The sequence below is a fragment of the Chaetodon trifascialis genome, chromosome 1 (assembly GCF_039877785.1).
Source record: "Chaetodon trifascialis isolate fChaTrf1 chromosome 1, fChaTrf1.hap1, whole genome shotgun sequence".
In the NCBI taxonomy this organism is placed as follows: domain Eukaryota; kingdom Metazoa; phylum Chordata; class Actinopteri; order Chaetodontiformes; family Chaetodontidae; genus Chaetodon; species Chaetodon trifascialis.
The window spans coordinates 7,568,534-7,583,937 of NC_092056.1; the positions used below are offsets into that span (position 1 = coordinate 7,568,534).

Genomic DNA, 15,404 nt, shown 5'->3' on the forward strand with positions numbered 1-15,404 from the left:
CGTGAAGGCTGCAGGTTGCAGCTTGTTGAGTTGGGTAAGCATGGATGTAACAATAATGAGAAATCTGTAATTATATTGGGAGCAGATCTGGGCTTAGCCAGCCCACTCACTCTCTTTGGAGTCTGAGCATGAACATAATCACTGAATATACTTTTGTCAACACTGGATAGACAGTATAAAGTCACTTAGCAGACTTGATAATAAACAACATTTTCCCCCGAGGACAAGGCTCAACTCACCGGATGGAAACACAAATGTTGAGTGTAGCTGTGCGCCCAGCGGTCGACGTTTCTTCAGTATTTGGGGATTAAACTGTCATCTAAACGCTGATTTGTCAGATTTAATCATAAATCTCTAAACTTAAATATGTGAGTTTTCCAGAGCCACTGAAAAAAGACAGGCGACGGTGTCTGAAGTTCTCTAACCCGTAATTTCAATGTGATGCTTGTCTAAATCTCACACTTGTATTTAAAATCCTAAATAAAAAAATAACCTGTTTGCTGTCCTGGAAAGCCTGAAGCCGCCACATCATGCACGAGGCTGCAGCGCTCGAATCTGTAGGGCAGAAGGAAGTGAACCGCGAGTTCAAATGTCAAGCAGGAAATCTCATCCAAGATAAAACTAGGTGTTGTTTCTGTGAAAAAGCATGTCTCTGTTTGGAAGGTTGGGCTGTTTTTGTTCTCAGATACAGTAAATTAAAGGATTACATGCCTGGATCGAGAACACCCTCTCAACACACACAGGATTATGGTCAGCAGGACTGACTCATCCTCTTAAAAGGCCAAACAAGGAATTATTAATCTAATAAACAATCAACACATTAACTCATAATGAAAATGATTCAGCTGCAGTCTTAAAATGGCTAAAACACAAAAAAACAACTTGATATAACCCCATAAATTGATCTTTTAATGTCCCCAACAGAAGCTTTGAGTGCATGATCCCAACATCACAATCAATCCTTCCTCCTCTTCATGAATTTGTAGTAGTAAAGACAAGTAAACGGGGTGTCAGGAAGGTTATTTTATTATTAAAAAAAGTCTTAATTTCTATTTCGACAAGTGGACTGTTGAGAACCAAAACAATACAAGTTTTCATGTCATCAAATATGGCAGAATGACTAAAGTGAAAATAAGAGCAAAGAATTAATTCAGGTCGATAAACTGAGCAACTGAAAAGAACTCAGCATCTTTCCTGGAGATCATTTGTTGTCACAACGAATAGTTTTGGTTGCTTTTAGTGGAAAATAAGGATAACTGTCATGGCCTTTATGCTACACTTGATTTGAACCTGTTTTTGATTGAGGAAGCTTTCATTCCACGTTTTTCTATGAGAAATACATCATAACCATCTACAGCCTGTTAGAGAGCCTTTAAGGTGGACCCGGCCTTTTAAAAGACACACTCAGAGACAGAGACAATGGAGCATAACTGGTCAGTAATTCAAGTCATGACTGAGAGCATAATGTTAACCAGGCAGACTGAAAAATAAAACGAAACGCATACGATGATCGACTCCACACACTGGAGGAAGAGTTTTATTGCAAAAAAAGTTTACACTTTCACATTAACGTTGACTTACATCCAGTTCATTTTGTAAAAGCTTACAAACAAAACGTCTCGGCTCTGTAATGAAGGCTCACCGATGAATTCTGATACGATCAGCAAAAATAAAATCAAGGAAAAGACGTGCCACAACAAAAGTGGCACCGACAGAGTAAATTCAGCTGGCTATGGTTTGGACTCATTTCGTCACTGTATCGCAGGGTTTTGGGGGGAGTATTTGATGGAAATCTGCAGGGGGCAGCTTGACGGGATTGTGCAACGGCAAAACTCTTAAATCTCTGCATGAGGACAAATGAAATTTGGACCGTGACATTATCTAAATAGGGAAGATTTCATTTCATAATTTAGGGAGAAAATGTGATTACAGGAGAAAGCAGAAAGAAAACAAACATGGAAAACAAGATCCTGCAGTATCAGATTTGGATCGAGTTTAACTTAATAACAACATTTCTTCCTAAATAACTTATGAGTTCCTCGCTATCTGTAGATTAGATTCTGTGTATAAAAATACTGCTCCGTCTGCTCTGCAGCATCAGAATCTCTTCATCTGTCTGCGCTCTTGTCTTCTCTGCTTCTTCTCATTGACTTCCTCTGGTGCTGACGGGCTTTCTGCCATAAACCAGGGGCCCAGAAAGTTCACCCACAGCAGGTGCAGGGCTCGGGCCGGGGCCTGACAACACACGCAAGATCGAATTATGAGGCATGAGGACAGCAAAACAGAAGAGGCATCAGGCAGAAGAAAAACAGCTAACTGAAAGGATTTATGGGAGAAACTGGACACAGGAAGCTCTTACCAGCAGCCAAAGATACCAGAAATAAGAGGAGATGGCGCTGAGGACTTGCACTATGGCTGTGAGCAGGATGACGTCCTTCAGGTGCCTAAATCCAAAACACACAGAAAATAAATGATCACTGAATTGGAGTTAATGGAGTTATCTGTGGAGGGATGCCCCCACCAACCTGTCACAGTGCATTTACGTCCACGTCTGTCCTTACATGTAGTGGAGACTTCAATAAAAGGCATTTTTGACTAAATGGAGATTATCACTATACTGACATGTATGATTCCAGGGCATAATGTTCAGTGAGAAACATGTTGTCTTCACTTAGAGACTGTTTTCCAGAGGACTGATAAAGTTCTACATGATTAATGCACAAACCCAACTGAACATCACATTTAGCTTCTTTGATAGAGAAGTAAGACTAACATACAGTGAAGCTCTGCTGGCATCTCGACTCCAAGACAAAAACAGTCTTATTCACCAAAAACTCTACCTGTGTCTCAGAGACTGTCCTTCATTGCCTTAACTGATGGCAAGTTGCAGCATATTTTTATTCCAGTTTTAGAATGTGAAGTCAAACATCGTCACGTCTTAAAGATATAAATTCAATTATTTACACAGTAGATGAGGGCGGGAGGTATTTTCAGCCCTGAGTAACGTCTGCAAAGCTTCCTGTCTCCAATATGTTCCATCAATTAGAGGGTTAGGACAGACAGATTGTAGCCTGATAGGTGAAACCCAGGGCGAAAAAAAAAGCCTGCCAAGCACTCACCAGTGCTCAAAAGGCGTATCATTACTACACGAGCAAAGTAAAAAGACGGGGACTTTAATACGCCATCTGCTTACATCTACTACGCTCCCTCTTTACCTTTTTACTCTTTATTCTGCTTCATGATCAGCATCCAGAAACATCCTGATACTTGGCTCTATTTTCGGCACTTTAAGCTGTGTGTAAAAGAGTATTTTCAAGTTGTTTCACAGAGTCACGTTGTTTTTATGATACATTTATTACCTAATTATGGAGCTCCTCTTCCAAATATATTTATATTTAATACATAATGAGGTCTGCTTACTCTGCCATTCCCTGCTCCATGTTTAGGTCTATTCCTCCGTCCAGGAGACTCCCATCCTCAGCAAACACTGGCTTGGCCATGGCAGACATGGAGCGGTAACTCCCGACATACACGGCTAGTGCAAACACAAGCAGCAGCTACAGGAGGAGGACACGGTTTAGGGCCAGGCAGAGCGTGGCGTCAGCAGAAACCACATTAGATTTGTGGATATGTGGATTTGAAAAAAAGCACTCACCCATGTCCAAAATGTGGACGAACTGTAGAAAACCAGAAGATTTACGGCAGCGTATATTGCCTGCGGAGGAAGAGCAGCAAAGACTAGACGGTTGATCAATTAGTCCATCAACAGAAAACTAATCTGTCAGTCATTTCAATCATCTCTCAAGCAAAAATGAAACATCATCTAGTTCCAGTTTCTTAAATGTGACCATTTGCTTTTTAACATTTCTTATATTACACTACTCTTTAATTAATCTATAAAATCTAGAGCTGATTAATGTTAGAAATAATTATTAGTTGAAGCCCTACAGTAGGATCCATCCCAGATTTTTCTATATGTTTTATTGCAGGTACTGCTTTGTGTGTATTTTGGATTCACAGGATTTTACCAAAAATATGATGAATTACATTGATTCTACAGGCATTTAATTCACTCTAATAACCAGAAAAGTTGAATTTCCAGATAATTTACTGGATATCACAATTCAAAATTACTTACAGTGCAAGAGAGGATTTTATTTATATTGGACTGAAGTTTAGCATGAACAAGCCCTGAATCCAATGAGAATAAAGTTAATAAACACAGACAACATGTCTGCAAAGTGATGTTATTGTGATACAACTCATTCATGGACACGATGGTCAGCGTCCACCACAGTGACGTTCAGTCATTTCCTTTGACTGAAACAACAACAAAAAAAAAACAGCTTTGAGGTTCTTACATTAGCTCCCAGGATGACTCTCGTGTAGAACTTCAGCGTTGCCTCGTTCTCCTCATAGATCTGCTTCTTTCCCTTTGTGCCAACTTTAACTTTGGGCTGTCGGGAGACACACAGAGCAGTTTCAGATATATCTGACTGTTTCTACGCCACATCAACCCATCAATGTGTTCTGAATTAATGCAGGGGCAGCATTTGATATCTGACACTCATCTTACTGTTTCTGCTCAACTTTGAAAATCATTTGCATCAGTATCCTGACTTAGTATAGGGAAGATGAAAACACACATCTTTGTTATGTTATTTTTTAATGGCCAATAAATGAAGGAAAGTGTCTCACTATAGATCTCCTTTCTGGTGTGTAAACATGAACTGAATACACATTTTTCTACTGTTTTCCAACTATATTAAAATCATGACAATAGTGCATTTTTAACCATTTTTCTTGTAGATCTGGGACAAATATTTCTTATGCTGTTTGCTCTGTTCTGTGTTCGTTTATTGGTTGTACATGTTTGTACCCTCTTAGAAAATTTCATGTAGGTAAATATAATTTGTAATGTTTAATTAATTTTAAACGCGATCATAAAACAAAACTCACATGTAGGGATTTTAATAAGGGGGCACGGAAGGTTGCATAACATCACACGTAAATAGATTTACTGTTACAGATTTACAAATGAAAGTCCAGGAAGTGATTTATCTTACTTTTGATTAAATTCTCTGTGATTCAGCATTATTCAGAAATATTCTGTCAGTGGGACACACTGACGTAAATGTGACTTTTGTGTTCATTAAGGTTAATAATAGGAGTAAATGTCGAGGTGAAAGAGCCAATCTCTCGTCAGTCATTCAGTGCTGCAGCGGCATGTGTCTGCTTCTCTCACCGCCATCGGCTCTCTGACCCGCTGCTGCTGAGCTCTTCCACGGCGTCTCCTTTGACATCGACCTGGGACCCTCCGCCGCTTCTCTCCGTCGTTATATTACTGCACCAAAAGAGAAAGTCAAAGGTCTCTCTGCTGTGTTATTCCTTGTAACACATCAGCACTTCAGATTTCTGTGTGGAGTAAGCATTTCCGGCGCATGAGAATGTCGTCATCAACTCGCTGTCCTCATGAGGCGGCGACAGCGCTCGTGAAATTTGGTGCCAGGGTGCCACCTGCTGGTGCTTTAACATATAATACTAAATGACTAGTCTGAGTTAATTTTTAATAAATACTCGAATCAAGAGACAGTTACAGCCGTTAAAACGGAGATAAATGCAGCATAAGCCATACTAGAAAAACTGTACTTATAAAATTAATATTAAAGCATGGAAGAATTTGGTTGGCTTTTGTTGTAGATCATTTATAAAGTGTACCAAAAATAAAACCAGGTTTTTATCTGATAAATTTGCCACTTGACAAATGTTTTGGCCATTGTGTCTAATGTAGGCCCCTTGGCACATAGGCTACTCTTATTGTTATTAAAGTAAAGCTACCAAAGCGATAGGGGCGCACTGTTGGGTTTTCGAAAAAAAAATGCTTACCCTCTCGGCCACCGTAGCCTCAACAGTGCGATTGCTTTCCTAACAACAACATCAGGTGGCTGCTTAACACAGTGAAACTCCCATCGTACGGGTCAGCAAGCCTCGGCTCGCTTCATATCTATCAAATGGTCGTACATTTAGGTCGTGAACGTCTTTCTTGAACTGACACTTTATGCGACAAAATGGATTATTTGCTCCAGGTGAAAATCGGCGCTCTGGTCGGTTTATTGCTCTTAACTCTTCTTTTTGGATTCATCCCTGCTCGAGTCAGATGGTTCAGAGACACAAACGGGACCGGTCGGTACACCTTCATATTACATATAAGCTGAAATAAACTGTTAACATTGTTTTTCATTAAGATATCAGGGTTATATTAATTTTCAAGGAAGAGTTGGCGTTACCGTTGTCTCCACTCAGATAAATGATGTGGATTATGGCGAACTATTTTAACGTTTTACTTTCATTTGGTTATTTGTTGGTTTATTACTCGCCGAACTAAAACAAAGAATATTCACTAATTAATGTGTAGTTTTGGATCGTATTCTTGTTGGGCTATTATTTGCAAATAGACAAATCATGCTTAAATTGGCAGAAATTTAAATGAGGTTTGGTAGAAGTGCCCCACCTAAGATTAGCGGAAGGTACAGGGTGTAAGATAGTGGCTTCACCAGGCGTCTGTCTCACCGAATCACGTGTTTTTAGCCCTAGATCGTGTTGTAATGGCAATTAACTGTTATAGATTTTATCAACTGCAACCTAGAAACCATTAACGAAGTGATAACGGAAATGTGATTGAGTAAAAGAAGGGGTTCGAATCATTGATTATAAGTCAAACAACCGCCGTTGTGAGCAAAAAACTACCAACTCTTTGGAAACGTTTTTTTTTTTTTTTTTTTCTTTTACATTCCCATAAAGCTTGCAATCGTCTGACACGGCTGATTCTTGCATTGCTGTTACCATCATTTATGTCAGCCTTAATCTCTAATGTGTAAACTCGTTACTACCATTGATAAACCCTCCTGAGCTGGGGTCACCTGACAGGGTTGGAGCCTGAAGCCCAAATCCTTCTGAGCACATGATCACATTTGATGTAGTGTATGACACAAGTTGGTGAACCTTGGAAGTGGAAGTGAAAGTGTGTGTCACATGATCCTCCAGCAATTATCAACCATGTCTGAGATGTGCCATCAATCCCTCAGTTATGAGCTAACGAAGTAATCAGGTTTTTTTATTCAACCAAGTGACAATAACACAGTTTATCAAAAATTGGAAAATATGCTTCGTTCACTCTGCAGTTTGAGGCATTTTGTCTGTAGTAACTTTACCACTCTTTGTGTAAATTCATGTTGGATCATAACAGATGTTTTCTTTGTCCGTCTGCAGAAACCCATCGCACAGTGCTGAGTCTGATCAGCTGTTTTGCCGGCGGCGTTTTCCTGGCAGCATGTCTGCTGGACATCATTCCAGATTATCTGTCAGACATCAACGCCGAGCTGGAGGCTCAGGAGGTGGAGGTACGTCTGAATACGCGCTGGTTTTGACAAACTAGGTCTGAAGAAATCCTCGCATATGTTACAGACACTGCAACTAAATCTCAGAAAAATCTACATCAGATTATTTGTTTTGTCCGACCGGCAGTCTGAACGTCTTCAGTTCACAGTGATATAAAACTATATGCTATAAAACCCGGCAAATCCTCACATTTGAGAAGCTGGAACCAGAGAGTGTTTGGTGTTTTTAACTTGATAATTTACTTAAAGGATGCATCAATTATCCAAATAGTTGTCGATTAATTTTCTGTTGATCGACTAATTGGTTCATTGACTAACTAATACACACACTGTCGATATTACAGCATACTGTTGTTAATCTAAGAGTACTAAGTTAAAGGCAGCTGTTTGCTCTTCTGTTCTCTTAATGAGTAAAACATTGTTCAGTTGCTTTTGTCGCCTCACTTTTGGACATCCTCTCCTTGTACTGTGCTTTAGTCTGTACACTAATTCATCTCTCTGTGTCGGTCTCAAATAGATCGGTTTCCCCCTTCCAGAGTTCATCATAGCTGCCGGCTTCTTCATGGTCCTCATACTGGAGAGGATTGTCCTGAACTGTAGAGAGATTGGAGGGGCTCAGGAGGAGAGGGCGCCCCTCATGCAGGACAACAGAAACGGCCACGGCCACGCAACAAGCCCCGACCTGGAGAGCAGCGGCCACCACGTCCATGTTGACTTTCAGGCTCACTCCCCCTTTCGCTCCTTCATGCTCTTCCTCTCCCTCTCGCTCCACTCGGTTTTTGAGGGTCTTGCTATCGGCCTGCAGAGCACTGACTCAAAGGTAAGGAGGCAGAAGCTGATGTTAAAAGAGTCCTGAGGAGCTTCCTGTTGTTCTCCATAGTGCTTCTTCCCTCTCAGCCAGTCTTCCCTCTCACGTCTCCAGTTGGTCCAGAACGCTGCTGCTCGTCTCCTGACCGGAACACGTAAGAGGGAACACATAACGCCCGTCCTGGCCTCCCTCCACTGGCTGCCTGTGCATTTTAGAGTTCAATTTAAGATTCTTTTATTTGTTTTTAAATCTTGAAATGGTCTCGCCCCGCCTTACCTCTCTGAGCTGCTTCATCTTTACGCTCCTGCTCGGTGCCTCAGGTCAGCTGATCAGCTGCTCCTGGAGGTACCGAGGTCAAAGTTGAAGCTCAGAGGGGATCGTGCCTTTTCTGTCGCTGCCCCAAGATTATGGAACGACCTACCTTTGTGCATCAGACAGGCCCCCTCATTGCCCATTTTTAAAACTCGTCTTAAAACACATTTTTATTCCTTGGCTTTCGACCAAGCTTGAGACCTTGCTCCTGTTTTACTGTGTCTATTGTTTTTATTGTTTGTCTTATATTTTAGGTTTATTCATTTTATCTATTTATTTATGTTCCTATGTGCAGCACTTTGTCACAGCTGTGGTTGTTTTTTAAAGTGCTTTATAAATAAAGTTGAGTTGAGTTGAGTTGAGTTCTAGGGTCAAATTCCAAGCACTCTCATATAGCAAGAAGAAAGCGGGGATTCAGTTCGTAGCTTCAGGACGCTTTGAGAGGAAAGGAATCTCGTCTGATCTGTGTCACAAGACAGCCGAAACAGTCCAAACATGCTGTCAGCGTTCCTGCTTTTCATCTACATGTAATTCAGTCAGGAGTTTGAACCAATATTTAGCGGACATTTGCACAATAATGATGAGAAATAGGAAGAGGCTAGACACTGGTGGTGGTGGTGGTGGTGGTGGTGGTGGTGGTGGTGTGGATGAGGTGAGGAGTGGACATCTGAGGAGCTCCACCTTGGCACTGGATGGGATGACTTGGAGGCGATTCGGGTGGAGGAAGGCAGTGAAATGACAGCAAGCAGAGGGGAGACCAGATTCAGTGTTCATCAGAAACAATGTGATTGGCTGATGGAGACTGTGGCAAAAACCCTGGTTGGTTTAACTGAAAGAGAAAACCGCCACAGTCAGCTGATTAAAAGAAAGAGAGAGAGACTTGACTGTGTGAGGCATAAAGAGAGTCTTCATGACTGAACTTACTCTGAACTTCATCTGTGTGTTGTTTATGTGTGTTCAGCTAGAAATTCACTTCACTGTTACACTTAAAATAAACAGTAGACAGTTAATTAAAGGCCCAGTGTGTAAGATTTAGGCCGCTAATATAAAATGTAGAATTTAAAGCAGACCTGCAGCAGGGCAAAAATCTCCAATGGTTGACAAATCCATAATATATTTTAGTTCATATTGCCTTATTGCTCCATCCTGTTTACCACTAAAACTCAGCTCAGCCTTTAAATACATAATCATCAACTTTTATGATTGTTTCTGTAGGCTGGTTCTTTATGGACTGTTCGACAAAAGCTGTTAAAGGAGGTTGAAATAACCGTAAAACCTGTTTGTTTCTGCAGGTGTTAGAGATCTGCATCGCTATACTTGTCCACAAGAGCATCATAGTGTTCAGCCTGTCTGTGAAGCTGGTCCAGAGCGCAGTGCGTCCACTATGGGTGACCGCTTACATCGGCGTGTTCGCCGTGATGTCGCCGATAGGCATCGCCATCGGCATCAGCGTGATGGAGGCTCAGCTCGCAGCTGGAGCGCTGATCCAGGCCGTCCTGGAGGGGCTCGCCGCAGGGACGTTTGTTTACATCACCTTTCTGGAAATCCTCCCACATGAGCTCAACTCTCCCGGGAAGCAGCTGCTCAAGGTGCTCTTCATCCTGCTGGGCTTCAGTGTCATGGCAGCTCTGACGTTTCTGGGCTGAGACGGAGAGCCGTCGTCATTTCGGGTGGCTGTCAGGATGTGACCCGAAGGTGCCGACTGCTGCTGCTCCCACAGGTGTGGGTGACTCATGTGCAGGAAGACAAACTGCTTTCATCAGGAAAGAAGAAGTAGGATTACCGGCAAACTGTTACATCCAACTGTGGAGTTTTTAATGTCAAAGGGAGCAGGTCAACAGCTGTTGAATTGCTTTCCATTTACTTTTACATCATTTTATAACAGAGCAGTCTGGACAATTAGTGCATATAGAATTTCTTTTTAAGAGGATTTTACATAAAGAGGAAACACTTCTGGTCCAAGGGAAAGCGGTGACACATCACTGAGTCCCTTCATTTATCACTGGCCTTGTTTTCAAACATGCTTTGGACCCGCAAACAAGTCTCTGACCTTTGACACTATTGAGGAAACCACTGGAAACAAAGCGCTGCGTTATATGTGTATGAAACCTTGCATGCAATTCAGTCATGTCAGTATATCAGTACCTCATTAATGTTTACATTTTAGTCGAAACTAATTCAAAGGGGAAGCTTCTTCTTTCCAAAAAGCACTGTTTGTGCCTTCACTTGTATTTCCTGTGGTGTGTTCCTCACTGCGGGCTCAGCTGCATGGTTGGCCTTTGTAAAGTGTTATTAATGGTGTTTCCACTGGCCCAGGTTTATGTGATGAATACTGGCATTTTAGTGCAATGCTTTTAGATGTAGTGTCCAGCATTAGGCTGCTTATTTCACAATGATTCAACAATCAACTTTTCTTTGTCCAGTACACTAGTGTAAATGTAAACTGACTCCGTGATGCCTTAAGAATTTGTATGCCAAAAAAATAAGACATGAGAAAATGTGTAGGATTTATCTTTATTCTGTTTGCACTTTTCCAATAAAAAGAATTACCGATTACCTCCACACATTTAGACAAGCTGATGGCTGTTTTTTGCTTCATTTGCTTCATGTCGACCTTTCCCCTGGTTCAGTCCAACCTGTTTTGCCGCTTTATCGACCTGAACAGGACCAGACAGAAGTGAAAAACAATAAAAGTCAGAGTGTAGCACACAGTTAAAAAGGTCCAGTGTACATGTAGTTTGAGCCTGTTTATGCCCAAAGTCAATGTCTTAAGTCTTAAGTCCATGTGTGCAAGTATAGCTTTAACTGTCTGTTTAGTCACAATTCCTGCTTGTCATGTGACGGTCACGTTGTTTCCTGGTCAGAGCAGGCAGCAGGAGGATGAAAAAGAAACATGGATCATGTTCTGTGCCAATGTGCATAGTATTCATATTTTTGCATCATCAGGTCATCTGCTGAAAGGAATGACACTGCTTTCACCTCAGCGTTTGTCACAATAACCACGTATAAAAAGTCAGCCCTAGAGGCGACTTTGTTGTCTATAAACTTCATCTGAATAAAGTTAAAAAAAATCTGCCTGCTTGTTTATTGCATGAAAAGGTGGCAGAGCCTGTAATCAATGTTAGGTGACTTTATAGACAGACTAAATGAATCATTTTTATGCTTATTTAGACGTCATTGAAACAAAGCTTCAGGTTATTCAAATTATTCTCTCAGTGATTATATTTTAATATTAAGTATGTTAGTAATCTCTTGTATAATAAGCATGCTGTATATTAATGGGTCTCCAAAATATATTAGCTAATGTAATTATTTTACTTTTACATCTAAAAGTACTTTTGTTCATGAATGATGTCTCAAACTTAAGTATCTGTTATGTAGTTCAGGGGAATTTGCAGCGAATAAAGTGATAATATAAAGAATCAGTAAGAAAGAAAGCAGAATGTGATGAATAAGAAAACAATACATAAAACAGACAGTGGTTGAATTCACATTATTGCACATAGGAAATATTAATTTTGCAGGTTTAGTGTGCATTGATATTGACTCGCCTGTAGCTGATGGAGCTGCCCGGTGCCGTCAGAGGCTGCGGGGGGGTGGGACATGTTCTCCATTGGGGATGGTAGCTCAGCTTTCACCCTCCACTGGGTTGAGATTCAGTCTGTTCTGACCTTTCGTATTATAGAACATTTGTACTGTCAGTCCAGTCTCGTTTATTATTCAGGTGAACACTCGGGTAATTGTAGGATTCCACCATTAGAAGAAGAAGTCCACCACAAAGTCTTTGGTTTTCCCTGCATTGACCTGGAGGCGGCTCAGTCTCTCCTCTGTTCTCCGTCAGAGAGGTTTTGCAGATGGCAGTTAGCTGATCTGTGGGTGGTCTTCAGAGCAGAGGATGAGGAGGAAGGGAGTCAGCCTGTTCCCTGACAATGCGGAACTCACAGTCCTGTATACTCGCATGCTGTGGTCAGTTGGTCAGGTAGTGGAGGGGCGTTTAGATTATGTGGCTGGCAGCATGTTACTGGTGCCACTAGGTGGGAGTGTCGATCCTCTGATTGACAGCCTCTCTCAGTAAAGAGTGTTTTACAAAGGCATGATTAGAGGACTGGAATATCAGTGATGCATGTTTAAGATTTAAGGACTTATAAGAGATAAAATAAGATAATGCTTTATTAATCCCACAGTGGGGAAACTTGCAGTGTTACAGCATTAAAGGGGATAGTGTGAGAAAAAAAGTAAGATGTGGCACACATGTAAACAATGTAATGAGTAATGAGAAATAATTAATGGTATTTGTGATAATGCACAGTTTATTGTACACTGATAATGCACAATTTCAGAAGGTATTTTAATTCAGAAAGTCTTCTGGCCACCTCGCCTCGTTTTCCTTTTTCACAGAGCACACTTTGACATGTCGCAGTAGGAAAGCCACAGGTGTAATCAACGACTCTCATGGCTAACTGGGACACTTGAATAGAACGGACCTTTGTTAATGGTATTAGTAACACCTGTGCAGTGGGTTTACAGGTGTCCTACTTGTTAAGCTAAATAAATCTCATGTATGAAAATGCATCATCACGAAGCTCATCTGAGCTCATGAAAGGTTGACTTTTTAGAGATACGAGGTTCTCACAGGACAGCGATGCTACAAACATGTGATGATCTTATAGAACATGATGCATCGCTGTGGATTAAACTACCCAGCAGCATATAAAGCAGCCACCACTGCCTATTTGTGACATAACTGGCAGGAATTCCTTTACGCCGAAGAACCCAACAGTATAGAATAAAACACTTGTACAGCCACGTCTGATGTGATACATGGCGGCATTGTTAACCCCTGTTTGTCTTTGCGAGGGAATAGGAGGTTATTCATGAGGATCCACTAATGAGAGGTGCTGATGGAGGAACAATAGCAGAGTACAGTAAGTCTGCCAGCTCTGGATGACAGAGGCCTCAGTGTGTGGAGGAGGGAGACCCAGCGGAGCATCGAGCTTTAATGTGGGATGCAGGGACGCTTCCTGTGTTCACCCACAGCTCATTAACCTCTTCCACCAGCTCAGCGATGGCACTCGATGGTATTCTCGTCTCTCAGACATGATGCAGATTATGTCACAAACCTACACAAGCTCTGCTTTTTCATGCTGCGATGGCATGCTGTATCCCAGGGGTGTACAAGAGAGGGTAGGGGTGTGTCGAGAGAAAGGAGAAAAACATGCAAGCCACAGTTCATCATTTAAAACTTTTCAATTACATGAACAATTATTTTTAAAAAACCTAACTACAAACAGGCCTGAAAGAGGTTAAAGGAAATGTTTGCCGATTTGGGAAATCCACTTGAAAGAGAAGAAGGCGACCATTTTCATATCTGTTCATTTAATATAAAGATAGACCTCAAGTCAAGTCCATCCATCCATTATCTATACCGCCTATCCCTTTCGGGGTTGCGGGGGGCTGGAGCCTATCCCAGCTACAATGGGCGAGAGGCGGGGTACACCCTGAACCGGTCGCCAGCCGATTGCAGGGCCACATGCAAGGACAAACAAACATTCACACTCACACTCACACCTACGGACAATTTAGAGTCATCAATTAACCTAATGAGCATGTTTTTGGTCTGTGGGAGGAAGCCGGAGTACCCGGAGAGAACCCACGCATGCACGGGAAGAACATGCAAACTTCACACAGAAAGGCCCCGCCTGACCCAGGGATCGAACCGGCAGCCTTCTTGCTGTGAGGCACGCACACTACCTGCTGTGCCACCGTGCAGCCCTCAAGTCAAGTCAAGTCATTTAATTTGTATAGCACATTTAAACGCACAACAGTTGACCCAAAGTGCTTTACAGGTATTGTAGGTAAGGCAAAACAGTATACATGCCCTGAAAATACAAACTCAAGTATACAAGACTCCAATAATATAGTAAGGCAAAGATAGTGTAAAACGAAATAAAGTAAATACATAAGAGAAATACACAAGAATACAACAAGAACCAAGTATAAAAGATTTACGGGGATAAAAAAGAGCATAAAAAGAAATTACAAGGAATAAAAGTGTGTCTTCAGGTTAGACTTAAAACTGACAATAGTGGTACATGATTTGATATGGGGTGGGAGGGACTTCCAAAGTTTGGGGGCTGCAACAGAAAAGGCTCGGTCCCCTCTTGGTTTTTAAGCGTGTCTGGCAGATGGCAAGGAGCTGTGTTGTTGTGGATCCAGGTGACCTGGAAGCAGAGTAGCCGGATAAAAGATCAGAGATATATGGAGGGGCTTGACCATGGAGGGCTTTAAAAACAAAAAGTATAACTTTGAAATCAATCCTAAATTTCACTGGCAACCGATGAAGCTCAGCTAAAACGGGAGTTATGAGCTCATAGTTTTTGGTGCTAGTGAGGAGTGTTGCAGCAGCATTTTGTACTAGCTGGAGTCTGTTTGAATCGTGCTGGGTTAAGCCCGTGTACAGTGAGTGGCAGTCATCTAAACGTGATGTAATAAAAGCATGTACGACTGTTTCGAGGTCTTTTTTAGATTAAAAAAAAAAAAAACTTCAGCTTTGCTATTGTCCTAAGCTGATAAAAAGTACCTTTGACAACAGAGCTGACTTGTTTATTAAAATTTAGAGAGCTGTCGAAGATGACACCTAGGTTTCTGACCTCGCTCTGCAAATTTGATGACCAAGGGCTTTGTTCATGTTATTTATAGGGGTGGGGGATCGGTGGTGGTGGTTAGCTTAGCTTAGCATAAAGCATAGCATAAATTACACCCATAAACCATTGTTGGTGCTTACAGGTGAATCATTTTATCGTTGGACAGTCAGGCTAGCTTTTTCCCCCATTTCCAGCCTTTATGCTAAGCTAAGCTAACTGCCTCTTAGCTGTAGCTTCACATTT

At 41.6% G+C, this 15,404-nt stretch overlaps 2 protein-coding genes across 2 annotated transcripts; one reads left to right on the plus strand and one right to left on the minus strand.

Annotated features, from left to right (window-relative positions):
• Positions 1 to 1,010: 1,010 nt before the first annotated feature.
• Positions 1,011 to 5,449, minus strand: tmem208 (transmembrane protein 208). The gene is made up of 6 exons (XM_070963315.1): positions 5,246 to 5,449; positions 4,362 to 4,457; positions 3,656 to 3,715; positions 3,421 to 3,557; positions 2,360 to 2,444; positions 1,011 to 2,235 (listed from the first exon to the last, which is right to left on the minus strand). The coding sequence occupies exons 1-6, from the start codon at positions 5,249 to 5,251 to the stop codon at positions 2,098 to 2,100; spliced, it is 522 nt and encodes a 173-aa protein (XP_070819416.1). The 5' UTR covers positions 5,252 to 5,449; the 3' UTR covers positions 1,011 to 2,097.
• A 443-nt stretch (positions 5,450 to 5,892) lies between these two features.
• On the plus strand, positions 5,893 to 11,003 carry slc39a1 (solute carrier family 39 member 1). The gene is made up of 4 exons (XM_070963201.1): positions 5,893 to 6,183; positions 7,270 to 7,400; positions 7,915 to 8,217; positions 9,810 to 11,003. The coding sequence occupies exons 1-4, from the start codon at positions 6,069 to 6,071 to the stop codon at positions 10,161 to 10,163; spliced, it is 903 nt and encodes a 300-aa protein (XP_070819302.1). The 5' UTR covers positions 5,893 to 6,068; the 3' UTR covers positions 10,164 to 11,003.
• The last annotated feature ends 4,401 nt before the right edge of the window (positions 11,004 to 15,404 follow it).

Excerpts from the sequence above, each read along its gene's own strand:
- slc39a1 (XM_070963201.1), top strand. The coding sequence starts at position 6,069 with ATGGATTATTTGCTCCAGGTGAAAATCGGCGCTCTGGTCGGTTTATTG. Across the intron at positions 6,184-7,269 it reads CAGAGACACAAACGGGACCG|AAACCCATCGCACAGTGCTG; the intron begins GTCGGTACACCT and ends GTCCGTCTGCAG. Across the intron at positions 7,401-7,914 it reads TGGAGGCTCAGGAGGTGGAG|ATCGGTTTCCCCCTTCCAGA; the intron begins GTACGTCTGAAT and ends GGTCTCAAATAG.
- tmem208 (XM_070963315.1), bottom strand. Across the intron at positions 3,558-3,655 it reads CGTCCACATTTTGGACATGG|CTGCTGCTTGTGTTTGCACT; the intron begins GTGAGTGCTTTT and ends CTCCTCCTGTAG. Across the intron at positions 2,236-2,359 it reads TCTGGTATCTTTGGCTGCTG|GCCCCGGCCCGAGCCCTGCA; the intron begins GTAAGAGCTTCC and ends GTGTGTTGTCAG.